The sequence below is a fragment of the Neomonachus schauinslandi genome, chromosome 9 (genome assembly GCF_002201575.2).
Source record: "Neomonachus schauinslandi chromosome 9, ASM220157v2, whole genome shotgun sequence".
Lineage (NCBI taxonomy): Eukaryota > Metazoa > Chordata > Mammalia > Carnivora > Phocidae > Neomonachus > Neomonachus schauinslandi.
Window position 1 is genome coordinate 14,419,237 of NC_058411.1, and position 26,417 is coordinate 14,445,653.

The 26,417-nt window shown below is 40.0% G+C and overlaps 1 protein-coding gene across 3 annotated transcripts in view; it reads left to right on the plus strand.

Annotated features, from left to right (window-relative positions):
* Nucleotides 1-14,374: 14,374 nt before the first annotated feature.
* EML5 (EMAP like 5) overlaps nucleotides 14,375-26,417 on the plus strand; it is a 162,384-nt gene continuing 150,341 nt past the window's right edge. For all 3 annotated transcript variants that reach the window (XM_021679813.1, XM_044918168.1, XM_044918167.1), the window contains exon 1: nucleotides 14,375-14,571. In XM_021679813.1, coding sequence (XP_021535488.1) covers nucleotides 14,375-14,571 — 197 coding nt within the window. The remainder of the gene's footprint in view (nucleotides 14,572-26,417) is intronic.

Genomic DNA, 26,417 nt, shown 5'->3' on the forward strand with positions numbered 1-26,417 from the left:
CACCTCTACCAAACCACTTTGCCCCAACTATCCTTATCTCTTATATCAATCACTGCTTTAGGCTCCTGGGAGCTTTGCGTTAGTCTTTGTCCCTTTATTGACACTACTCAACCCAGCAGCCAAAGTGATTCTTTCAAAATATCCTAAGTCAGATCATGTCACTTCTTTCCTCAAAACCCCTCCAGTGTTGGCCATCTCATTCAGATTTAAAAGCCAAAGTTCTGAACGCTAACTCCTAAGACCCCTCTCATCCACCTCATTAGATAAGATTAAACTTATCTAATGCCCCCTTACATTGGCTCATTGTACCCAAGTCACATGGGCTTCTATGCTATTCCTTGAATGGACCACACACAGTCCCGTATCAGGTTATTTGCACTTACTCTTTTTTCTAGCAGGAAGACTCTTTTCCCAGATGTCCATGTGAATTGCTTCCTCTCTTCCTTCATGTTCCACATCAAATGTTATTAGAGTGATCATTCCTGACCACCAAAACTAGTTACATAATTTCCCCAGTGCAAAATGAAAATGCAGGGTTTTTTTGTTATTGGAATTTCAAAACAACAGAGCATTACAACATTCAACATTTGGAAAGGTTCAAAGCTAACACATATTTTTCTATCACTTTATCAACTGTACATTAAGCCACTGACACAAAAGGAAGACAACTAATTTTTATTTATATAAAACATAAACATAAAACTACTTTTATATTTCTGTTACATGCAGTAAGACACTCTCTATGATCATGTTGTTTCTATCTCCTTTAAAATTTGTCTACACAATATTTCACAAGATATGAAGCAATAAGTATTAGAAAAATAATGATGTTCAAAATTTGTATGAGATGATGTCAATGCTTTAACAGTATACTTCCTAATCTTCCTTTTTTGTTTTTAAAGATTTATTTATTTATTTGAGAGAGCGAGAATGAGAGAGAGTACATGAGACAGGCGAGGGTCAGAGGGAGAAGCAGGCTCCTCGCTGAGCAGGGAGCCCGATGTGGGACTCGATCCGGGACTCCAGGATCATGACCTGAGCTGAAGGCAGTTGCTTAACCAACTGAGCCACCCAGGCGCCCCTTCCTAATCTTTCTTAAAGGTGTATTGTGTTCAAAGGCTATAAACCCCTTAATTTATGATTACAGAGTTGAGAGCCTTCCCATGTTTTCCTCCTACCACAGAATATTTTATTTCTGACACTTTTTCTGAAATCCGTACTTAACCCATCCCATTTTTTATTTGTTCATTATTGTTATTCCAGAAGGCCAATCCCATGGTTATGTGTAACCAATATGAACTTTCATTCTGTGGCACAGATTTTCCTGCAGATGTATTACCATTGTGTGTGACATTGTTTAAAACAATCTTTACTCTTCACATCTGATAAAAACAAGCACAACAATGTAATAATAAGTATTATATAATACCTTTGGAGATGCTGGTCTTCTTTTTGATCTTCCAGTTCACTGGAACCCAATTAAAGTTCACTTATTGTCTAACAAAGAAATCAATCAATGCCATTGAATTACTGAATTATTTTAATTAAATCCTTTTTTCATTTAATTCCTGTTTTGAGAAGGATTATTAGTTAGCCAAATGATTGCTTTTTGGGGGACTATTCCACAACTTTTTTTTTTTTTTTAAGATTTATTTATTTGAGAGAGAGAGAGAGCACACACAGAGGGAGAAGGAGGGAGAGAAGCAGACTCTCCGCTGAGCAGGGAGCCCGATGTAGAGCTCAATCCCAGGACCCTGGGATCATGACCTGAGCTGAAGGCAGATGCTCAACCACTAAGCCACCTAGGCACCCCAGTCCACAACTCTTGTGAAATGAGCATATTGCATATGTGCCTTCTTAATTGACTACTTACTTTCTGCAGCAATGTTATAATGTTAACACTGCTTTTCTTACAGATAAATTTTAGAATCTAATTTCATAATTGTTAAGAGTTTTCCCCCTTCTGTCTAGTTTCTGCTTGTTTCTCTACTTTTAGGCTAATGCTCTACATTATTGTTCACATTTATTGAAGTTTTAATTTTAACTTTTTTCCCCAGTCTTGCTCAGGAGGAAAGAGGAAAGAACTCAAATAACTCTTTGAATAATGATTTAAATGAGCCTATTTCTCTTGAAGTCTTCCAAGAGTCCTGTCATTGTGTCAACCCTGTTAGAACATGGATCAACATAAATTATAAAATATTCATAATGTTTGCTTTCCATAATTAGATTTTTATTTATGGGACTGTGTATTAGCTGATATTTAAAATTTAATAGAAAAGGATAAAAAATTTCAACAACAGAAGTTAATTTGGAGGAAAGAATATGCATTCAGATATGCTATTACTCAGGGGCACCTGAGTGGCTCAGTTGTTTAAGCGTCCGACTCTTGATTTCGGCACAGGTCATAATCTTGGGGTCATGAGGGGCGTCTGGGTGGCTCAGTCGGTTAAGTGTCTGCCTTCGGCTCAGGTGGTGATCCCAGGCTCCTGGGATCGAGCCCCACATCGGGCTCCCTGCTCAGCAGAGAGCCTGCTTCTCCATCTCCCTCTGCTGTTCCTCCTGTTTGTGCTCTCTCTCTCTCTTTCTCTGTCAAATAAATAAATAAAATCTTAAAAAAAAAAAAAAAGATAATAATCTTGGGGTCATGAGCCCAGCATCAGGCTCTGTGCTCAGTGTGAAGTCTGCTTGAGGATTCTCTCTTGCTCTGCTTCTGCCCCTCCCCCTACTCTCTCTCTCTCTCTAAAATAAATGAACAAATCTTTAAAAAAAAAAAAAAAAGATGTGCCAATGTTCAAAATGCCTCATTGTGACCTTTAAAATTTTTTTCAGTGCATAATAAACTAGTGACTGTCCTATGAACAAAGCCAATTACTCTTAAGAATGAGGTTTTTATTCTAAGCATTCATAGAAAATTCTCTACAGACTGTAATGAACATCATGAACAGACTAAAAATATTGTCACATGTATTTTTATCAATCAGAGGTCAAAATAGTGATATTTCTAAATCAGCAGGTTATAATCTTTTTATTATCCCTTAAACACCTTTCATGAACAGCATACCTTAAAAGATTATGTGAACCAAACTGCAAATATTAATTATCAATTTATTTTTCAATGCTTATGAATCAAGATTTTATGTTAGAATTTTCTGATTAATTCCCCACAAGATAGTAGTTAATTAATTATAACTTTATAGTGGAGAAACCTGGTAGGCACCAACTTAACTGAGTGACCAAAGTTAACATAACCAATGATGGAACAAATAGATATCATCTGCCTCTGGATCTGATGTACTGAGACAGACACAACATTGATTTTTGTACTCCTACCAACAATGTATAACATGAATCTAGTAGTGAGGAAAAACATCAGACAAACCCAACTGAAGAACATTCTACAAAATAATCTGCATTCTTCAAAATGTCAAAATGATGGAAGATAAAGAGAGACCCAGAAACTTCCAGATGAAAAGAGACATAGAAACTAAAATGTAATATATGAATGGAATCCTGGATCATATCTTGAAATTTTAAAATATTTCCTATAAAGGATATTAATTGGACAAAGGCAACATTTGAATAAGGTTTGTAGATTCAATAATGGTACTATATCAATGTTAATTTGCTCCTGCTTCACCCTCTGTTTTCAGTAGACCCTGCAGGACTGTAATAGATCAGGCGGGGTCTCTCTCTATGTTCTTGCCCTTGCCCCAGTCAACCACTGAAGCTTGTTACTCTTAAGCTTGTGGTGGGAATGGAAAGATGTTCTTGGTCCTTTTTGTCCAGCCTCTGGAGCTTAGGCAGGTCTGTGAGTCTGGGCCCGGGCAGTTAAGGCTTTTTTCGCACTCTTGCCCTCTCCCTGTGACAGTCAAATGCTACCTTGTATCTCTGTGTGGTCTTTCTGGAGGTAGTTTTCTGTTCCCAGCCCAGCAGTATCAGACCTCTGCTTTGTGTTGGTATTTATATGGTATTCCTGGGCCCAAGAGGATTCCCAGCCCCTCCCTAAGGACTAATGGATTTTGTAACTCAGCACTGGATCTTGTCTGAATCTACTGTCCACGAAAGTGGGCAGAGTTCTCTGCCTGTCCCCCAGAAGCAGGGGATCACCGAGCAAGCCTGTGTGCCTACACCACGAAGGGGGCCATTCTCCGTTTTCCTGCTCTGCCTTTGCTCTGATTTCTTTATCATGAAAGTCCTGGAGGAGCTTATAGCTGCTGGGGAGACCGACATAAATGAATTATGCAGGGAGATATAAAATTACAACTTTGATAAGTATTAAGAAAGAGACACCCGGTGTTATAAGAGTGTACGAGAAGCGTAGCCTCTTCAAGAAGGATTGACTCAAGAATGGCGACAGAGTACCAGTCAATCTGCTAAAGGGCCTAGAGGAAGGCCATGCTCCCAGCACCTGAGGATCAACATATAAATAGTCCCCATGGCAGGGTAATAGGGCATGTTCTAGGAAACAAAAGAAAACAAGAAGACCAGGGTGGCAGGAGGCCGAGTGAGCTGGAAGAGAAATAAAGGTGGAGAGACAGGAGCCAGACCACGCTGGGCTTCTTGGCCTGGTTAAGGATTTAGTCTTAATTTTAAGCAGTGGGAAGCTGCTGGAGAATTTCTAGTGTTGGTGGTGGTAGGGGGAGTAACTATAACTTGATTTGCAAAGAATAATATTTAAGCAACATACAGTTGAGATCCTACAATGTTTGTATTTTTTTAATTTATTTTTTTAAATTTTATTATGTTAGCATATTAAAGCCTTTAAGTTCTTGAAGATAAACCAGACTGTACCAGAAGGAACCACACATAAGAGAGTAAATAACATTTGAATTACTCATTGATAACGCCAATATTTTGTATTTATTGGCAAGTGACCTGTCTACACTGTATTAGATGGATAGAAGTTGTAATTCAAAAGAAATTTTAAATTAACTTATTTAGTTACATTTAAATACATGGCATTATGTTGCAAAATAAATTATGAGTAGATCTGTATTCAGGAACATTTATTACAAGTATATTTAGTTTTAAAGGGCTACAAAATATGTAAATCAGATATTTGTTGAATGCTCATAGGGTGCGTAGAACAAAATAAAAATAAAAATAACAAAATGTAAAGATATTGTTTAGAGATAGTGTTTTATTTGTTGATTAAAATACTTTCCTAGGATAGTAAAGTCTGTGACTTTGAAATATATATGGTATTTTACTACTGTCTTGTCTTTTATATATCCTGGCTTTATCTTCTTTTAGCTCCAATTATCATATCTCCTTTTTCTGGAACTGTACTATCTACAACTAGACTGTGGTTGCATCTCCAGGAATTAGCCTCCTACATCAAAATCAGCTTAAGACTTATCTTTTCATAAATACTTTTACCTAAGTTTATAATTTTTTGCACAACCTATAGTAAATCTACTTTTGTCTCTTATCTTTCCTACATTATTTTTAAAAAATACAGTAGGTGTTAATGATCAATAGAATTCAAAAAAGTCTCTTGATAAGAGCATGTTTACTCTATAATTATTTTGTCATTTTTAAGATATGGTGTTTAGTTCTATTAAAATGTGTGTATATATTTACATTTAATTCACTTGTTTATATATATTTTCACTTGTTTTTAAAAGTACTTATCTGAATCCTACTGTCCACGTAAGTGGGCAGAGTTCTCTGCCTGTCCCCCAGAAGCAGGGGATCACCGAGCAAGCCTGTGTGCCTACACCACGAAGGGGGCCATTCTCCGTTTTCCTGCTCTGCCTTTGCTCTGATTTCTTTATCGTAAAAGTCCTCGAGGAGCTTATAGCTGCTGGGGAACTATATCTTTATCTTGTTTTCTTCTTTCGAACATAAATTTTTCAAAGCACAGACTGCAGGTTCATTTTCCTTGATTACTCCTCCATAGTACCAACCCCAGTGATTCACATGTGGGCACTCAATTTATGTTTAGGAATGATTATGGTGGTGGTTCTTAACCTTCTTCTTTCTGTCGCATGCTTTCAAATAGTAGAAGCTTTGGTGATCTATTTGAAGGCATTATAAACATGAAGCAGCTTGAAACAAGTCAACAATAATTACAGAGGAATCACTACTACAGTATAAAATAACATCTTTCAGTATTTGTGCAAGCATCTTATGGCCTTGAAGGTGTTCTATTAAAAGTTCGTTGAACAAAATTGTCTCATTTTTTCTTTATTAGACTGATGTTAAGATATATTTCTTACTTCCTACTGGTAGCTAGTTATATGCCGCTGTACTGAGGACCACAGAATGCTTGGCATGTAATAACTCCATCTAAACCTCTGCACTAAGAGACTCGACAAATTCTAGCATAACTTTAGTAGCTAAAGGCCATGATCCTAGAATTATCCCAGCTCCCTTAAAATGCCTGCCTGAGAAAGATCAGTGCTGCCAGCAGAATTTACCATTTGTTCCAGCCAAAACCTTGTAAGCGGGCTGTGAACTCCCTCTCAGAGCAGTTACTTTAGAAAGCTTGCAATTATAAATCTGTTTTCTGCCCTTTGAGATATAAATCTATCACCTAAAATTTTTCCTGAAGGACTGGAAAGCTGTCTCTTTGAAATGCAAACCTTCAGGAGGTAACTCTCACCCTCTGTCCCTGCATCTGCATAAATAAACAATTTCCTAAAATTCAATATGATAAGTGCTAAATGGAGGATAAGGACCTAACTTTGGTGTCTGCCTTGCTTCAACGTGCACCACTGACTCCTGCCATAAAGATTGAGTTTATTTCTCCTCCAGATAAGCTTCAGTTAACAGATCCAGGTGTCCTAGTCACATGGACTAATGCCTCTTAACACCCTGCCTTTTCCTTAGCACATCCAGCCTTTAAAAAATCTCTATCCTTTTGTTTCAGGGAAGATGAGTTCAATGACCACTGGACCCTCTTCCCTATTGCAATAGTATTACTGAATAAAATCTGTCCTCAGAATAAGTGTATAGCTTTGTCTTTGACAATAATATGTTGCACTACCAGCTTAAGTCAATATTTTCAGTTGCTGCAGAAATATATTATACGTGTTGATCACAGTTTGATAGCATTTGCACTCAGGAAGTAAGCACTTGGCTGCTGCAGGTTGGATCTATGTTAGGAGACAATGTTCCATGGGTCTCCTGTGTTTCTGCACATCTTGTTTGCAGAGGCACTGACTGCCTTTGTTCCAGACTATCTTCTCAAGGATGTTGGAACAACCTTGGAAGACAAAGATAGTGTCTCCCTCTGGAACAAAAAGCAGGTTTATTTATTGTCCAGTAGAATAAAGATGATGCCTCCCTTGTGGACAAGAGTCAAAGAAGCTTACTGCCCATTATAAAAGACTTAGGTTCTTTGACCTTGGTTGAAATTCCTTTCCTTAATGAAACTCACTGTGTGTGTAATTACCATCTGGGACGCTTTGCGTTACTCCCCTGGGAATTGGGGCTCCGGGAGCCCATGGCCCAGAGATCACAGAAGAAGCTGGATGATGCAACCTGGAAGTGTGGGCATTAAGTCCAACTCCCCAAGAGGTAAACTTTAACCAACGGGAGAGGATGGAGCTGGACAAATAAATCCTCCCTTCTTCCTCTTTCTTCTACATTTTTTAAATCCTGATTTAAAAAAAATTTTAATATCCTATTATGGGAAATTTCTAATGTTGCCAAAATTTACTTGAAAACCTCATCTTCTTGGTTTTATAATATTTTTCATATGGGCTGAATCTGTTTACTTAAAGTTTTATCTATTGTTGGATGGTTAGGTTTCCTTAATTTTATTGTTCTAAATTATGCCATAGTAAATATTCTGGTACATGTGTCTTGATCTGCATTTTTTTATTATTACACTATGACAGGTAACTAGCTGAGAAGTTAGTGAGTCAAAGGATAAGATCATTTCCTTTTTTTAAAATTTAATTAGCCTATGTATAGTACATCATTAGTTTTTGATGTAGTGTTCAACGATTCATTAGTTGCGTATAACACCCAGTGGTCATCAGATCATGTGCCCTTCTTAATGTCCATCACCCAGTTACCCCATCCCCCCACCTCCCTCCCTTCTGTAACTGTGTTTGTTTTCTGGAGTCCAGAGTCTCTCATGGTCTGTCTCCCTCTCTGATTTCTTCCCATTCAGTTTTCCCTCCCTTCCCCTATGGTCCTCTGCACTAGTTCTTATATTCCACATATGAGTGAAACCATATGATAATTGTCTTTCTCTGACTGACTTATTTCACTTAGCATAATACCCTCCAGTTCTATCCATGTTGATGCAAATGGTAGGTATTCATCCTTTCTGATGGCTGAGTAATATTCCATTGTATATATGAACCACATCTTCTCTAATCATTCATCTGTTGATGGACATCTTGGCTCCTTCCATAGTTTGGCTATTGTGGACATTGCTGCTATGAACATTGGGGTGCATATGCCCCTTCTTTTTACTACATCTGTAATCTTAGGGATAACTACCCAGTAATGCAATTGCTGGGTCGTAGGGTAGTTCTATTTTTAACGTCTTGAGGAACCTCCATACTGTTTTCCAGAGTGGCTGTACCAGTTTGCATTCCCACCAACAGTGTAAGAGGGTTCCCCTTTCTCCACATCCTCACCAACAATTGTTGTTTCCTATCTTGTTAATTTTTGCCATTCTAACTGGTGTAAGGTGTTATCTCATTAAGGTTTTGATTTGTATTTCCCTGATGGCTAGTGATGTGGAACATTTTTTCATGTGTCTCTTGGCCATTTATATGTCTTCTTTGGAGTAATGTCTGTTCATGTCTTCTGCTCATTTCTTGACTGGATTTTTTTGTTTTGGGGGTGTTGAGTTTGAGAAGTTCTTTATAGATCTTGGATACCAGCCCTTTATCTGTTATGTCATTTGCAAATATCTTCTACCATTCCATAAGCTGCCTTTTAGTTTTGTTGACTGTATCCTTTGCCATGCAGAAGCTTTTTATCTTGATGAACTCCCGATAGTTCATTTTTGCTTTTGTTTTCCTTGCCTTTAGAGTCGTGTCTTTCAAGAAGTTGCTGCGGCTGAGGTTGAAGAGGTTACTGCCTGTGTTCTCCTCTAGGATGTCTGTTTTTGTGGCAGTATCATACTGTCTTGATGATCACAGCTTTGTAATACAGCTTGAAGTCGGGCATTGTGATGCCCCCACCTTTGGTTTTCTTTTTCAAAATTCCCCTGGCTATTCAGATAAGAACTTTCAAGGTGCAAGATGGCTAAACTGCTTCTAGAAAAATTTCTTGAAATGGGAGAGGCATCCGTGATTTTTATAGATAACTCGGGCTGCAGAATCTAGGGACTGGATCATTAGAATTTGAACTAAGCTATGGCAATGGATATTGAGAAGGTGTGGATGTAGAGATGGGGATGGAGTTTAGGAATATTTCTAAAATGGAGTCAAACAGAGTTGGCAACTGGATATGGAAGGTGGGAAACAGCAAAGAACCAAAGACAACTGCTTAGCTTTCCAACCTGCCTACATGGAGGAATACTGATGCTGTTAATATGGAAAAAGAAAATGGCGGGGTATGTAGAAGTGTGGATGACAACTTGGTTTGAGACTTCTTTTACTTAAATCATATACCAGTTTTTAGAGGCTTTAGGTGAAATCTAACAGGTACTTGAAAATATGGTTACTGATGGACAGCATCTGTTGCTTTGGTCTGCCTGGCATCTGGGGCTAGCTTTAGAATTTTTTTTCAGAGGAGGGTATTTGGGTGGCAATCTGGTTAGAAGTTTTGTCTTAAAGCTGCATTTATTTAGCAAACACCTGTTATTTTTCTTTTTTTTTTTAAAGATTTTATTTATTTATTTGAGAGAGAGAGAATGAGAGAGAGCACATGAGAGGGGGGAGGGTCAGAGGGAGAAGCAGACTCCCTGCCGAGCAGGGAGCCCGATGCGGGACTCGATCCCGGGACTCCAGGATCATGACCTGAGCCGAAGGCAGTCGCTTAACCAACTGAGCCACCCAGGTGCCCCAAACACCTGTTATTTTTCAAAAGCTTAGATTGCATGTGTATTCAGTTATGTAAAAGGGGGTTGGGTAGTACTAAAGCATCCAAGTCACTGGGTAGACACTGCTGGCTTCCATTCCTTCTTATTCTGGTAATACCACTTCAGTTTTCCTTGGGAGCATCACCTCTTTCCCACTCTCCCTTCCTGGGTTTTAGTCACCTGGCACTACCCTATGGATCCAAGGGTGGGTTCATATCTAAACTCAGCCAATCAGAGCCAATGGGGCTGAAGTCTAGGAGTTTCCAATGGAACTGCTGAGACAAAAATAAACAAACAAACAAACAAAAACCAAGCTCTTTCCATAGGGATTTGCCAAGGGAATATGATGTAGAATTGAAGATGTTGGCAGCTAGTTTTCTTGACTGCCAATGGAGTCAACCCAAAGGAAAATAGAACTGATGACCTGGTTCTGAAAACCTCACTTGAGTCCTGGGATGCCAGTTCTAGGTTTCAATCCTATGTGGCATTAAAATTCCCTTTTTATCTTAAGCCATTTTGAATGGGTTTCTGTCATGTACAACCAAAGAAGTCCTGACTAATACAGTATGGGGGGATCAGAAAAATGTTCCATTTTTCAAAAGTTTCAACTATTTAAGAAAAAACTAAGAGGGGGTGCCCAGGTGCCTCAGTCGGTGGTTGAGCAACCGACTCTTGATTTCAGCTCAGGTTGTGATCTCAGGGTCGTGGGATAGAGTCCAGGATGGGGCTCCATGCTGAGCATGGAGCCTGCTTAAGTTCTCTCCCCCTTTCCCTCTGGTCCTCGCACCCCCGCACCCCCCTCCCTCATGCTCTCTCTCTTAAAAAAAAAAAAAAGATAAAACTAAAAGGAATCCTACTGTGACTACACATGTATTCTCTTTTATATTTAGTGGCCAACAAGTGTGTATGGAATACCTTCTGTAGTGCCAGGCACTGTGTTAGGCTCTGCATATAAAACAGGTTAATTAAAGGTATAGTTAAAGAAATATATTTACAGACAGCTTGTTAAAATACCACTACAATTTATAAATTGGCTGAATTAGCTAGCTAGAATTATTATCATGAGTTTTGGCTTTTATCTTTTATATACTTTGCCTTATATTTCTTTTGCAGACCTGAGGCTAACCAAAATCAGTGGCCAGCAAATAATGTTATTTAGTCGAATTTTAGAAATATTTCAGATGTCTGGAATATAAAAATCCATACTAGGAACTTGAGTTTCATGATATAGATTACCAAAGGGTATTAGAGCTTTTATTTAAAATGTCTCACAAATGTCCACCTGTTGATGTATAGAATTTGGGGGGTCTTTCTCCTGCATCCTTATTTGCACTATTTTCAAAGGTTACTGATGGTGCAATCTCATCTAGTAATAAAAGTTTGATTAAACTCTCTGATATGATGTTAGTAATAGCAGATTATATACAATTGTAGTGGGGTGCCTGGGTGGCTCAGTTGGTTAAGCGACTGCCTTTGGCTCAGGTCATGATCCTGGAGTCCCAGGATGGAGTCCCTGCCCAGCAGGGAGTCTGCTTCTCCCTCTGACCCTCCTCCCTCTCATGCCCTCTCTCTATCATTCTCTCTCTCAATAAATAAATAAATAAAAATCTTTAAAAAAATAAAAATAAAATTGTAGGGGGAAGAACTAATCAGGTTTATTTTTCTCTCTGGTAGCATTCATGAATGCTTCATTTTTCAGCCAGCTGTCTCAGCTGTCTCTTTTGGTCTTTAGTTGTCAGTTGAGGATGCTTTAATTAAGCATGTTTTTGCTTCACACTCACCCTTGGGTCATTAAAAATTGTAACAGAAAATATGATAATGGAAAAATAAATTATTTAAATCTCTTATTAATATGAGTATTTAAATATGTATCATGGGATTCATAAGACATTGTACTGAAAAATCTGAAACGGAAAAGAGTATTTCTTATTCCTCACCATCCTACATCATAAAAAATTACATGTAACTAGGAATTAATGTACCACAAATATATGGCAACAAAATATTTCATCTTTTCTAAGTTCATGGCTTAAATTTAAATAATAAGTTTTTCTTTTTCTCACCAGGGGTTTTCAGGGAACTCACTAGAGTGATTTAGCAAACATATTCTTAAGAAAAAGACAAAAAAACAAATACAGGCCTCAAAGAGAAATTGTATGTGCCTTTGTCCAGAGAACCTTTTTATGGCTTAGAGCCACTTCTCAGGTCTGGGTTCTCTTTTTTCTTCAGCAAGTGCTCAATCTGAACCCCTCTTTTCTCCTGAGATTGTTGTTATCCCTAGTCAAAGACAAGCTGTCGAGTGGGGCACGTTTCCCCCAGTCTTGCTCACCACCCCCTTCTAATTCTTGGCTGCTCCTGGAAATTAGGACAAGGGCCCTTTTCATTACAAAAGTTTTACAGCTAATCACTCTGGAAATAGCAAAAATAATAAGCTTGAGGACATCTGAAAGCTTAGAAACTATATGAAGTCCTTACACGCAGTTTTTCCTGCATCATAGTTCCTCACTACCCTGTTTAGATGATCACATACTGGGAAGTACAGTGGATTTGATTTTTACTTCCAGCCTTTCTGGTGGAGTTCACCAAATCTGCTTGCACCTTTGGAGTTTACTTTTCATGACATTTATGTAAATTCCTTGCTTTGAGATGACCCTTCCCTTCCTGTAGACTAGAAGTCACAATCAAAAGGTAGAAAGCTATCCTCTGGACTCAAGTTGGTAATTTACATCTTTGAGGAAATAGAGACTGGGTAACATCCATTCCTAAGTATGGGTATCCTATAGAAAGCAACACTTTTGTGCAGACACATTTCTTGAAAGGATACAAGTTTATTCTAGTTTTTGTCAGATTTCCAAGTTTGGGTATTTTCCAGGGAAACCAAAACCGATTTTTTAGACATGGAGTTCTCAGTATTTTATGGGTTAGTATTTGCTTGTGGCTATCATCCTGCACTTAAAACCTTTAAAAGTATAGATTTCAGGGGCACCCGGGTGGCTCAGTCCGTTGAATGTCTCTTAGCTCAGCTCAGATCCTGACCTAGGGGCCTGAGTTCAGGCCCCGCATTGTACTCCATGCTGGGCATGGAGCCTACATAAAAAAATAAAAATTAAAATATAGATTTCTAATTACTTTTACAGGTATTGGTAAATCTTTGCATAATCCCGTGAGAAAGGGGGCTTAGAAAACGGAGTAGGAGCTGAACTGACATAGTGAGGAATTCATTGCTCCCAGTAATTTTGTTTCTGGAACATTCTCCAGGATCACAATACTCAAGCCATCTTACTTCACCATTACTACAATGCAACAAATATCAACAGTTTATTGGTATTCGAAATAGTAATTTAAAAAAATAAATTCAGGTACTATAGCTATTTATTAAGAAACCGGACCTAGAGTGTCATTTTATGATCTACATCCTACTGTCTGCTTTAAGGTCACCTGCACAAAGAAGAAAACCTACACTTAGAAAGTCGGGTTTTCTCCCCAACGTCTGGTATAGTGAGCAGTATGAAGCAGCAAGAAAAACACACACACAGGAAGTACCAGGAAAAAAATGAGATTAGCATCCTGGTGTTAATTCTCCCAGGCACAGACGTAGCCCTGGTCCGGCAGGGGCCTTTCCAGACAGTGGCGCTTCCCCGTTTCCCAGCAGCAGGAGGCGGGGGATCGCCGAGGGTCCGCCAGGGGTCTGAGGGGCTCAGTGAGGGGCTCAGCGCCTGAGACCGGCAGGCGACACCCGGCCCGGCCGAGGTAAGGGTGAGGAGGTAGGGACCCAATCGCTGCGGGCCGACGGTGGTCGCCCGCTGCTCCAGCCGCCCTCACGGTCCCCCGCTGGCAAGGGCGGGGCGAAACGGGCGCGGGCGGTGTCGGCGGCGACGGCGGCTGGGGGCGGGGCCGCGCGAGGCCGCGCCGCCGCTTTTCTCGGCTCGGGGGCGCGCGGCGCGGGCCCGCCGGGCTGAGGGACGAGGTCGCGGCCGGGCGCGAACGCCGCGGGTGACCCGCGCGGGGAGCCGGCTGCGCGGGCGGCGGCTGAAGAGTGGAGGCGGGGGGCGGGACCTCGCTCGGCTCGGCTCACAGCCTGGGCGCTGCTGGCCGCGGAGACGAGCCGAGGCGGGCGCAGGGCGCGCGGCACCCCACTTGACGGCCGGCGGCGCCCGCGGCCCTCAGCATGTTCCGCGAGGCGAGGGTTCTCCTCCCGCCCGTGGGCTAAGGCGGCGGCGGCCAGAAGAAGCGACATGCACCTGCCCGGCGCGGCTTAGAGGACGCGGCAGGCGGGAAGTCCCGGCCGCCAGCGGCAGGGCTTTCTTCGCCGGGCCGCGGCCGCCTGCCGCCTGCCGCCGCCGCGGGCCCGAGCCGGAGCGGCGGGGTGGGCGCCCCGACATGGCGGCCCGGAGCGCCCCGAACTGCCACCTGCGGCTCGAGTGGGTGTACGGCTACCGGGGCCACCAGTGCCGCAACAACCTCTACTACACGGCGGCCAAGGAGATCGTGTACTTCGTGGCGGGCGTCGGCGTGGTGTACAGCCCGCGGGAGCACCGGCAGAAGTTCTACCGGGGACACAGCGACGACATCATCAGGTACGGGGGGCGGGGGCGGCCGTCAGCGCTGCGAACGGCTCGCGGAGTTGGCACTTGCGCGTCGTTCTGGGCGTCTGCCGTGACCGGCTCCTGCAGGGAGCATCGCCCCAGACAGAAACCCGCCAGTGTCTTGTCCCGGACCTGGTGACACCCGACAAACGCCTTTCCCCATCTCCGTGTTCTGGAGTCTTTCCCTCGGGTCGGTGCGGTGACACCTGGGCGTTCGGTTTTATGGCTTTGTGCCCTCCCTCCTTCAAATTTATGAAAACTGCAAAAAAGGTTATTTTGATAAGCAGTTTATTCCTTTAAATCCCGCCAGAGATTTCTTATTAAACGAGTTCTTAAAGAGCCAAGGGGGAAATCCTTTACCTAATAGGAAACTGATAAAAGCACCGCAAGCTGTACGCTCTAAAACATAGGACCTGGGATGCGCGCGCAGGTGGCATCCTGGAGGGCATTCACCTCGTGGCCATAATAATGAGTTCAGGTTTCCCTGCCTACTGTTATCAGCAGATAGAAAAGAAACCCTGGCAGCCTTCAGGTGATTCATTGGAAATTAAAAATTTGCACGCCTAAGGGCACTTTGGTAGGGGTTAATTTGAAGCAGCAGCTGAAAATGATTCCGTTGATTTCCAATCCTCGTTTTCTCTAAAGGACTCCTAAATAAGTTCAGTTTTGTGCTTTTTACTTAAATCACCTTTTCCCCCATTTTAAGTATTCTTTGGGTGTTAAAATTGTGAGTGCTTGTTTACATTTTAGTGAGCGGTATATTTGAAATTTAATCTCCAATCAGTGTCTCAGCGGAACTTTTTTGACAAAGTTAAAAGCTGCAGAAATGATTCTAGGCCATTGATTATGCTTCAAGCACAACATTTTTGTCCTTGACAGGAGGATATATTTAAAAACATTTTGAGAATTTTGTGTTTGTGTGCTGCTTCTGGGTTTTTAAAAGAGATCCCATGATTTGACTTGGTTGCTCAGTTTTACTCCTTTGTTTATGTTTCACAGGATTTAATTGGGCATTTCAAGTCCAATATCTTTGTTTGATATCTTGTAGGCAAGATGCTCTGGTACTTACATTCTGTAAATAACAAAGTTCTAGTTTGTGGTGTCTGTACAACTGTGATCTTTAAAAGGGAAAAGGAGACCTAAAGGTAGAGCAAGATGGACTAAAGATAAGGAGAGAGCAAAAATTGAAATTATGGAATAGGGAATGAAGTGGTGTTTTTGTTTGTTGGTTGTTATTCACCCCAGGAGTAGAATTTACCCCAGTTCTTTGTCTTTTTCACCCCAGTCGTTTACCGTTTCTCTCTTCTTTTCCTGAAGTTAGGTCTCCCCATAGGGGAGGGTAGTTTTACTTAGTTGAAGCAGCCTTGACTGAAGCCCTCTTCCAGATACTGTCTGTTGGGTTGAATTCAGTAGGTGGGGTACGTGTGAAGGATTTTAAAGTCTTCTCACAGTGCACTTCTATTGTTTTTGCTCCTTGGTAGTTGAGAGCAGTGTAGTACTAAGGCTTTCTGAAACTAGATATGATTTATTTGGTGGGTTAAATTATGTTTTGTTTATTCTTCCAGCAGAAATTAAAGCTATATGTCACACTGCTTGAATTTTTATAATTGTGTTTTAGTAAACTGTAAGGACGGTAATGCATTTGTCTTTTTTTGGTATATAGAGTTGCACAGCCCTTACATATATCTCAAAATGACAAAGTACTCTAATTTTTGCCGTAATTGGATACATGCTTATGATTTTATGCAAATGATTTATCCTTGAAATAATTTATAACAAAAAGGTTTCCCCAAAAATTGCAATGGGGTAGTGAAATCTGAATCATGTAGTGTCTTGAAATTGGTGGCATGTATTGAATACAGTACTGAGATTATAACTTAAAAATCAGTGAAAGAGCTCTGGAAATTTTAATTCAAACAGTAATGACACAGATCATTCTTGTTTGTGAAATCAAATTTTCAAACCTTTCAGTTTTTTTCAATGTAGTGTTTGAAATGTAAGTATAGAAACTACTCTAGTAACTTTGCAATTATGTCACAACAAAAAATGTAATACTCATAAATGTGATATATGCTGGAAAACAATGTTGCTGTAATGTTAGCTTTAGTAATAAAAAGTCAATACTGTTTTTTCATGTTTTGTTCCATATTTGGTTGAAACTTATGTAGAATTTATTGGTCAAATATGACTTAGTCTGGAGCTAAGATTATTCCAGAATGAGCAGATTGTTGTCCTTAGGTTTTGAAAATGTAGGTGCTATATTGATTGTAAAGACTGTCATTTGCTTACAGTTCTCCTATCTTATTACATCTCGTATGGCCAATAGTGGTGCCACCTGACTTGTCTTACCATTTTATCTGTGTTGCTTGTAGTTGTCTTCTTTTTGCCATGTATCTGTATATACTTCTCTAGTAATTTATCCTTTAGTTATATTTATTTCAATACTACAGAACCATGTAGAAATTCATTTCACTGTCAGGAATAATACAGGAATCTTGGGGTCAATTTTTCTTTTTTTGTGTGTGTGTTTCAAGTTACTGATAAAATTCTCCAGCTGTTAAGTGTTTGTTACAGGTTTAAATTATAAAATTGTAAAATTCTAGGCTACTAGTTTTAGCACAAGATGCACATCTATAGCGTGGTCTATATTTTGAAACTTTTCCCAGTTGTCTTCCCAAAGGATGCAATAACTTCAGGTTTTGTTTTTTGTTTATTTTTTTAAAGTAAGCTCCACGCCCGGTATGGAGGCCAGCATTGGGCTTGAACTCAAAACCCTGAGATCAAGACCTGAGCTGAGATCAAGAGTCAGACACTTGACCAACTGAGCCACCCAGGCACCCCTAAAATTTATTTTTCTAGTTACTTCCCAACACTTTTTTGTCAAGTTCGTTCTTGAAGTGGTGAATATTATTGGCCATTTTCAAATTATTTATCACCAGTGAAGACCACTGATGGACTTTTGTTAGCTTGGTGCATTTTGGTACTTGATTCTGGTTTTCTTATGCAAGTGAACCTCCATATTGAACTGCCTGTGCCCATTGTTTCTGTATTTTCTAGGTATAGAATTGAAGTGTTTTTGCGTTTTGTTTGTTTGTTTTGAGAGAGAGAGCACTCGCATGAGTGAGTAGGGGGAGGGCAGAGAGAGAGGGACAGGCAGACTCCCTGCTAAACAGGGAACCCGAGGCGGGGCTCCATCCCTGGACCCTGAGATCAAGACCTGAGCTGAGATCAAGAGTCAGACACTTATGCTAACCAACTGAGCCACCCAGGCCCCCCCCCCCTTTTTTCCTAAACATAGTGAAAGTATCTCACAAATTAGTGTTGAGCCTAAATTACATAATGCATCTGAGATACTTTGGGGAGCATACCATATTATATGGTTGCAGGTTAGAATGATGATAATTATTCATTCCTTTTGGATGGGACTTTTTTTTTCTTTAGACAAAGTGAAAAGTATAGTAGCTCTTTTCTTCAATTGTGGTAGGTGGTGTTCTTGAGAAAGAAAGCTAATCAACTGACCCGTAAGAACCTGGTCAGTGAGGAGAAGCCTGACCTCATGGCTTTCCCTCCCCAGCGGTGGCCAAGCAGTGGACTCTGATGGATTCGGTGGGGAAAAAGAAAAGAAAGGAAAGAAGAAAACAAAAAACTGATCAAGCTTCACTGTAATCTAGTAAAAGTGGTTTTTAACAGCTCTATTTATGGTATAGGAATTGAATAATACAAGTCAAATTGTAGTTGGAAAAGCAATTCAGGATGTCTGCTGATTTATGGTGGATTAATATTTTTTTGTGTTTATATGGGTTCAAGGTGCAACTTTTTAAGGTCTGGAAGGAATTACTACAAATCTACTTGTTGTCTACTTATGTTTTCAGATATATGGGCAATATTTCCTATACCTGGCTGATCATCAGAATCATTTAAAGTGTTTTTTGCCAATTTTCTAGACTTTTCCTCAGGTGAACTAAGATTCCTCTAGGGCTGGAGTCCAGAAATCTTTTTTTTTTTTTTTTTGAAGTGTCCCAGATGATTGTTTGGGAAGCTCACTGCCAGTCTGTATCCCAAAACATGCATGCTTAGAATTTTTAACATAAGCAGTTTGAGAAATGGATATAAACCCTCCCTTGAAACCTAATACCATAATTTTCTTAAGCACTGTGTAATATCTAGAAGCAGTACTTCCAAATATATTAGAATATATACAGATTTAGTAAAATGTCCCTATGTTTAAGTTACTAGAATTTGGTGAGCTTAACTTTCACAAACTATATAATGATTGTATTCTATATTCTTATTGTATTGTATTCTTATGTGTTTGGATATCAAAATATTTATTGTTATTTGTTTTATAAATACTGCATAGTTTAAGGGATAAAATTAAAAGATGTTTTCAGGGAAAGGAAGGAATTATCTGGAATAATTCAAGTTGTCATAAATGTAAAATGTATCTTTATTAAGGGAAAAGTCAAATTTTTAGATTTGCATTATAATTACTATTGTTTTATAAGGTCTAATTGAATATGCAGGGAACTAAGAAAACATATTTTGGATATAAATGAAGGAAAACATAGAATAATAAATTCTTAGAACCATTAAGAACTTACTGTTCAAGGCCTTTTCACACCTCAAAGAAATACAGGTTTCCTCACTATCTGAAAGTAGCATGTTCCCATGAAACTTTTTTAAGCCACAGTGGTATAAAGCAAAGAAGCAATTACCATTAATTTATATGGAAAAATTTTTGTGCATTCCTAGACCCCCAAAATAACTTCTCTTAGCTTTTCTGATACCTTAGAACACATCTTGCTAATGGATGCACAAACTAAATTGAGATATAAAGCACACATGCTCACAGACACAGTTCAAAGCTATGATGGCTTGATGCTGGGACGCTGAATGTAGATCCAAGCAAGGAGTTTTGGTGGGGCCACTCTCCCTGCTTGGGGTATATCCTCTGTAACAGCTTGCAGTAGTAAAACAAACGCTATTTTTGCTTTTCACCTTTTTTTGTAAAGGCTAAATTCCTTCTCTGATTCCTTTCAGTTAGTGAAAACAGGTTCTAATGTAGGCCTTTTGTGAAGCAGGTGGCGTATCGTGAACTTTCAAAAAAATGGGAGATACCTGTATTTATTGAGCATAACTTTGTGTAAGGATCCTGCCTGAAGATATTCTGAGTTTAAAGACACAATCAGTCCAGTAAAGAATTACTTAGGATACTATGTGTACTAGGGATAGCACTGGTATACCTGTAATCTGGTATGTACATGGGGACGTAACAGTTCAAAATGATGTTTCTTAGTGAATATAGTACTTTAACTGTCTTTAAGGAAAACAGGAGGAAATGTCATCAAAAGAAATGAGCGAAAGTATAGCATCCTGGGAAGGTATAGCATCATATGCAGTGGTCTCATGTTAAGAGAGAATATTTGGAAGAGTTATTTATACTCACTCTCTTCAGTTTTTTTTTTTTTTAAGGATTTATCCATTTTAGAGAGAGAGAGTGGGAGGGATGGAGGGAGAGGGAGAGAGAATCTCAAGCAGACTCCGCGCTGAGTGCAGAGCTCAATTCAGGGTTCAGTCTCACGTTTCTAAGATCACGACCCAAGCTGAAACCAAGAATCAGAAGCTCAACTGACTGGGCCACCCAGGTGCCCCTTCAGTTCTTTTTCTCCCATTTAGTCCTTTCTGTTTCTGTCCCTTCAGTCTTTCTGTTTCACCATAGCAGCCCTTGTCAAGGTCACCAATGATCTCCACGTTGCCATATCCATTGATCAACTCTTTGTTCTCATCTTTTTTGATTTATCATCATCATTTGCCACAGTTGGTCACTCTCACCTTCTTAAAACACTTTCTTCAGTGGCATTTGGGACACATCTTAGCATGGAAATGTGTATTTCTTATTCTGTCAGCAAATATTTATTGAGTACCTATTATTTGCCAGGGGCTATTCTTAGCATTAGAGTTACAGCAGTGAACCAAAGAGATGAAATTCTCTACCCTCATGGAGTTTATATCTACTGGGGGAAGATACAGAATAAACAAGAAATATATTATCTGGTGTATATATATATTTTTATATAATATATATACTATATATATACTATATACATATATGTTATATACATATATAGTTTGTGTAGTATATAATATATATATTATATGGTGTTTATATATATAAAGAAGTGACTCATTGTTCAAAGGTCGGGATGGACTTTTGAACAATGCAGGGGTTGGGGCACTGACTCCCCCCATGCAGTTGAAAACCTGCATGTAACTTAACTCCCTCAAAAATTAACTACCAATAGCCTACTATTGACCAGAAGCCTTAGCAATACCATAAACAGTTGCTTAATACATATTTTGTATGTCGTATGTATTTTATACTATATTCTTACAATAAAGTAAGCTAAGAGAAAAGGTTTTTAAGAAAATCCTAAGGAAGGGGAGCCTGGATGGCTCAGTTGGTTGTGTCTGCCTTTGGCTCGGGTCATGATCTCAGAATCCTGGGATTGGTCCCCACATCTGTCTGTCTCTTTCTCTCAGATAAATAAAATCTTTAAAAAATATATTTAAAAATCCTAAGGAAGAGAAAATACAGCCCTGTAGTATATTGATTGAAAAAAGAATCTGCATATAAGTGGATCCGTGTTCAAGGGCCAACTGTGTATATTGTATACAAGGGCTAAAAAAAACAAACAAAAACCGGAAAGTGAGGTAGGGACTAGAGACTACTGGGAAGAGTTTAGATAGGGTAGTCAAGAAGGCCTCACTGTAAAGTATAACACTTGAGTAGAGACTTGGAGATAAAGGCATGTGCTGCTGTGTGGGTATTTTAAAGGAAGGACATTTCAAGCAAAGGAACTATCATGTGCAAAAGCCCTGAAGTGGAATGCCTCGTGTGTGAGGCAAAGTAAGAAAGCTAGTGTGGCTGGAGTGTAGTAAATTTGGTTGATCTTAGTAAGAAATGAGTCTGCTGAAGTGATGGTGGTGGGGCAGATTGCATAGGACTTCCTGGGCTGAGAGGGTTTTATTTTAGCCTTCCCATTTGAGACCAGAAGTTACTGGAACACTTGAATCAAGTTAGTGACATATTTGCCTTAATGGTTTAACAAGGTCACTCTGGCTCCGAGGTTCAGAACAGACTGAGGGAGAGGGGCAGGATGGAAGAAGAAAGACCATTTAGGAGACTGTTGCAATAATCTAGTCAAGAGATATGGGTGGCTTGGGCCAGAGTGGTAACAGTGCAAGTAGTGAGAAAGGGTCAGATATATTTCAAAGATAGAGGCAATATGATTTGCTGATGGATCAGATACAACTTGTGACAGCAGAACAAATGTCAATGATAATCATGTTTTTGGCTGAAACAACTGAAAGAATGAAATTTCTAATTACTGAATTGGGAGAGACTGTGGGAAGGGCAAATTTTCTGTTTTGGGAGAAAAGAAAGATCATGAGCTCTGTTTTATAAGTGTTACATATGAGATACTAATAGACAATCAAATGGAGTTGTAAATTAGGCAGTTGAACATATGTGTCTATAATTCAGGGGAGCAGTCTAGGCTGCTATAAATTTAGGTGTTATTAGTATATAGGTAATGTTTAATAAAGCCATGAACCTGAATGAGATCACTGAGGGATTAAGTATAGATGGAGAAAAGATCTAAAAAAATGGATTCCTGTGGCACTCCAACATTTAAATGTATAACTTGAAAAAGAACTGATTAAAAAAAAAAAATGTGACCAGAGAGGCAGGAGGAAAACCAAAGAGCGTGGGGTCATGGAAGTCAAATGAAGAGAGTATTTTAAGAGAAGGAAGTGATCAGCTATATCAAGTAAAGTGAGGAATGCTTCACCTTAGTGGAGATGCTAGTTGTTTTACAATAATTACATTATAATCACAAGACTTTCCAGGAGACTATGTCCAGGTGATTGCTGGAACAGGGATGAGCAGGAGGTCAAAATGAGTCACTTCTTTATTAGTATACAAAACTGGCCTTCTTCAGGATTTTTCCAGCAGCTTTTAGTTTGTGTGATAGATGGCACATGACTGTCAGTTCTAGCTCCTTGCTACTCAAAGGTGTGGGCCTCATAGGAGCTTCAGCATTACCTGGGAGCTGATTAGAAATGCAGATCTCAAGGTGCCTGGGTGGCTCAGTCGGTTAAGCGTCCAACTCTTGATTTCAGCTAAGGTCATGATCTCGGGGTCATGGGATTGAGCCCTGTGTTGGGGTTCTGCGCTCAGCGGGAAGTCTGCTTCTCTCCCTCTCTCTCCCTCTGGCCTCCCCCGCACGTACAGTTGGACGCATGCATGCACGCGCTCTCTCCCTCTCAAATAAATCTTTTTTTTAAGATTTTATTTATTTATTTGACAGAGAGAGAGATCACAAGTAGGCAGACAGGCAGGCAGAGGGAGAGGGAGAAGCAGGCTCTTTGCTGAGCACGGAGCTGGATGCAGGGCTCAATCCCAGGACCCTGGGATCATGACCTGAGCCCAAGGCAGACGCTTAACTGACTGAGCCACCCAGGCGCCCCCCAAATAAATAAATCTTTAAAAAAAATGCATATCTCAAACTCCACCCCAGACCTAGTGAATTAGACTGTATTTTAATAGTCTCGGAGAATTTGTAAACATTAAAATTTGAAAAACATGCTCTAGATCAGTGGTTTTCAAAGTGTGGTCCTTGAACCAGCAGCATAGTATCACCTGGAAACCTACTAATTCTTAGGCTTCCCCCCAGACCTAATCAGGAACTGTAGATATAGGCAAGACCCAGCAATCCATTTTGATCACCTTCAGGTGATGCTGATGTAGCCTAAAGTTTGAAAACCACTGCTCTAGATTCCTGATTCTCAACCCTAGCTATATATTAGAATCACTTGGACGGTTAAAAAACAAAGCAAATAAAACCGCCAATGGCTGAATCTCATTCCTGGAAATTCTGATTTAATTTGTTTAGGGTAGGTCTTGAGTATAGTTTCTTTGTTGGTGTTTGCTTCTGTTTTAAAATTTTAAGCTTACTAGATTGTTCTAATGCAGCCAGGGTTGAAAAACCACTGTTGTAAATATAGTAGTAATCCATGTTTAGCTGCTGGGCTAGGAAGTCAACCTGAAAAAAAATTCAGAGCCTGGTCAAATTTATTCACTTACTTTATGCATTATATAATGATGTGGATAATTTGCGAAGTATTGAAATCCCTTTAAAAACTTCAGACCTCTTGGGGCGCCTGAGTGGCTCAGTCATTAAGCAGCTGCCTTCGGCTCAGGTCATGATCCCAGGGTTCTGGGATCGAGCCTCGCGTCAGGCTCCCTGCTCAGCGGGAATCCTGCTGCTCTCTCTCCCACTCCCCCTGCTTGTGTTCCCTCTCTTGCTGTGTCTCTCTCTGTCAAATAAATAAATAAAATCTTAAAAAACAAACAAACTTCAGACCTTGCCTAAGGTCCCCCCATGCTGGATAGCATAAATCTCCGTGTTTGAAGATTTATTACCAAAAAAAAAAATCCTCAGTATGGTCTTCTGCTGATGGATTTGTTCAGTATCATCAGGGACTTAAAACACTGATAGATATCATGCATCATCAATCCAGAAAAATGCTTACTCACTGGGGACCTGGAAAGTTCACTTAATGTGCAAAATTATGTGCATCCTGGATGGTTTCAAGTGAGGTGTAACTCAGTGCCCCAGGTGATGATTTCAACAGACTCAAAACAGTTGCAGTGGGTTTGCCTGAGTAATTTGGACCATGGAAAGCCCAAGATTGTCCATTAATAAATTCCATTTTGGAGCCAGAGTCTGCACTCAGAGATAGACCAAATATGTTAATATTTGATAAGGAACATGAATACATCAAAAGGACAGATCATCTCCACCCTATGAAATTCTAAAGTGGATGTACTTGCATAGACAGTTCAAATAACACACTAGGTTCATGTCCAATCAGAGAAGGTAGCTGGGATGATGTGTTTTGTAGGGCTTGAGACTACGTGTTGCCACTACCCAAGCATAAAGCAGCCACTAACAGCAGGCCAAGTCGCTTCAGTCCTAAAGACCAGCAAGTTCTCCTTGCTGGAGAACTTGTGTTTCAACATGGATCAGTATTCTGAGACAGCATAGCACTGGCAAGGGGTTACACCTAACCAGCATAAACAAGTTGCTTAGGCTACAGTGGTATCTATTCTAATTATAAGTGGCACATGGCATCACCATGTTGGCCAAAGACACCAAGAACTGGTACAAAGACCTTAATAGTGTCTGGATTTCCTTTCTAAAGTATTACCTTCTGTTGGTCAATGTTATTTAAAGGTGGATTCAATTGTTAAATGGACATGTGAATATAGTGCCCATCTTATGACACTGGCATGTGTATCTATCTGAAGTAGTAAGCATAGGGAAAAACACTAACTCCTTGGTGTTGGTTGATTGCTAGAATGAGGAGATAGGCATGGGACCAAAGATGGACATTGCACACTGGATCTAGCTTTTTTGGAGTCTATAGTCAGGCTCAATTCATAACACCACAAAATTCTTAATTTTTTTTCTTCTGGGATGGGCAGCTTATAATGCTGGATTGGCAAACAAGAGGTTGTGATTGTAGGAGTTGTTAACTCAGATTTCACTCTAAAAATTACTTTGTTCTTCACAACTGGGGGGAGAATACCTGATTTTACTTTAATGCAGAAGCTGGGGAATATAGGGATAAAGCAGAGAGACAGGTTGGATGTGAAGTGAGAATTCTGGGTTGTATTAAATTTGCCATGGTATGGATGGTGTCAGCCTTTTGACGGAACCCAAGAAAGTGGTCATTGTCATGGATGCTAGAAGCATGGGATGTGGCATAACAGGGAGCACCTAATTGAAATTAAAGACCCAATATAAATTGATGGCAAGAGAAGTGTACATAGCCCATTCCCCAAATCACTTAGACGAACTGAGATGCACAGTCACCTTGTCAAGGAAATCCTGCTGCTCTTCCTGTGAATCATGTACCTACTTCACCTCCCAGTGTAGAGGACATCCATTCTCTGCCCCCAATCCATTGGAATCTCTTTTCCTCACTGTGGGTAGGACTGACTTTCTTGGTCAGGAGATACAGTACTGGACACTACTGCCTCTGGTGTGGAAGCTCTCATTATGTATTCATTTCAGCCTATGGAGCGTAATTACAGTTGCCACAAGCAGTTACTGTAAAGACTTCACAGTTTTTACTTGGTATGATGTTGCTCATGGTGTTATTTAAATTAGCCACAAGGTGATAATGTAATCAAGTTTAACCACCTCAGAGTCCATATCTTTATAGATGGTTGATCAGGGAGCAGGGCATAATTCCCAACCAGGAATGGAAAGTGAAAGGCCATTCTAAGTCTTACAACATAGGTGATAACTAACTACAGAGTCTACAGACAGTCATCATTACTTGGTTGCAGTGTGACTTTTCTAATTATTAATCTGTGGACAATGTATTTAACACATAAAACACTACAGAAGGTGGCTCTGCTAGCATGGTAAGGAATGTTACCTGTGACCTGGATGTTAGAATCAGATGACATGCACTTGCAAAGGGCAATTTTTGCAACCATAAAGAGACTGCATAGGAGTCTGAGGTTGACGTAATGAGTATGAGAGACTTCATAGGCCTCCCCCTCAAAGGGTAGTTGTTATATTTTTTAAATTAGTGATATATATTATAGAATACAATTATAGAAAATTGAAAGCTGTAGAAAAATATTTACCCATGATCTTGCAATCTGGAGATACTACTATTGTGTTTTAGAGATTTCCTTTTAAGTCTTTTTTTTTTTTTTTTTTTTTTTTAAAGTAAGCTCTGTGCTCAATGTGGGGCTT